The 1,165-nt window shown below is 37.9% G+C and overlaps 1 protein-coding gene across 1 annotated transcript in view; it reads right to left on the bottom strand.

Moving 5' to 3' along the window:
• DHX9 (DExH-box helicase 9) overlaps nt 1–1,165 on the bottom strand; it is a 42,088-nt gene that overhangs the window by 15,469 nt on the left and 25,454 nt on the right. Inside the window, exon 15 of the mRNA XM_045297987.1 lies at nt 1,027–1,127. Within this exon, the coding sequence (XP_045153922.1) occupies nt 1,027–1,127 (101 nt within the window). The remainder of the gene's footprint in view (nt 1–1,026; nt 1,128–1,165) is intronic.

The following is a 1,165-nucleotide window of genomic DNA, read 5'->3' as shown; positions in this document are numbered from 1 at the left end:
CTCTGTTAATAAACGCTCAATTTCTACAACTAAGGAAAGGGAACCATGTTTCTAAGCATAGTTTAAAAACTGGAGTGTGGGAAAGGAATTTCACCTTGCCACTGAGTTGAGAATGCCTACAGGCTGGCCTAAGCCCTGCTGCTTTATTCTTAAAACATTTTAACTTTGTGCTAACATTGAATGTTGAACGTGAGGCCCACTCTTGGTAAAAGTTCAGGTTAGGTTTGGGACACTAGGATATTTTCTCTCATCCATAATCATTGGATAAAGGTCTATACATCAAATGGTTAAGACACAAAACACAAACAAGGTGGTAATTTGTTTCTCCCTGGCCTCTGTTTTTCTTGGCATGGAAAAATTTATGCATTTCCTGATTGGGGATGGGTCATGACATTAGGGGGCGATTCATTCAAAGTGGCCTGAGTCACTAACTGACTGGCCTTTTATTTCTTTTCATTCTTCCCCCTCATTTCTCAACTCATGTAAAGAAACACACTGAATAAAATAATTCTCTTGCTGATAAAAAAAACAAAACATTCCCTCATGTTGCAGTGACCCCCAACCATAAATCATTTTCATTGCTACTTCATAACTATAAGTTTGCTACTGTTATGAATCGTAATGCAAATATCTGATATGCAGGATATATTAAGGTAACCCCTGTGAAAAGGTTGTTCGGCCCCCAAAGGGGTCGCGACCCACAGGTTGAGAACTGCTGCTCTACATTCTGAGCGTTCCCCAGATGCTGTTAGCCAAGGGAAAACACTTTGAACAGCAAAACCTTATTATCTAAACACCTTTTTCTTTGACTTTTAAGCCTGAGGCAATTTAATTACTCAATTAGAAATTCAGGTATCAAATACATAATTTAACCCAAAGACAGAAATAAGTTTATAAGTTTTCTGTAATGCTAACTCGCTTTAATCAAAGCCATTCTTGTCTCAGCAAAAACAATCTATTCATAATGAAAAATAAAGCCCAATTGCCAGAGTTAATTCTAACTGAAATCCTTATTAAATTACTTACGTCCTCCTCCTCACCACCGTCATCATCCTTATCCTTTTTCTTCTTGTCCTTTGGTGGAGGAATAAAGTGGGTCATCTGAATACAGTCTTCCAGAAAATATTCTGCAAAAACAATGCAGTCGCGTATAAGTCCAGTATGG

The sequence above is a fragment of the Echinops telfairi genome, unplaced genomic scaffold (assembly GCF_000313985.2).
Source record: "Echinops telfairi isolate 266 unplaced genomic scaffold, ASM31398v2 ScPeMD7_7424;HRSCAF=8462, whole genome shotgun sequence".
NCBI classification, from domain to species: domain Eukaryota; kingdom Metazoa; phylum Chordata; class Mammalia; order Afrosoricida; family Tenrecidae; genus Echinops; species Echinops telfairi.
This window is presented reverse-complemented; position numbering and strand designations above follow the sequence as displayed.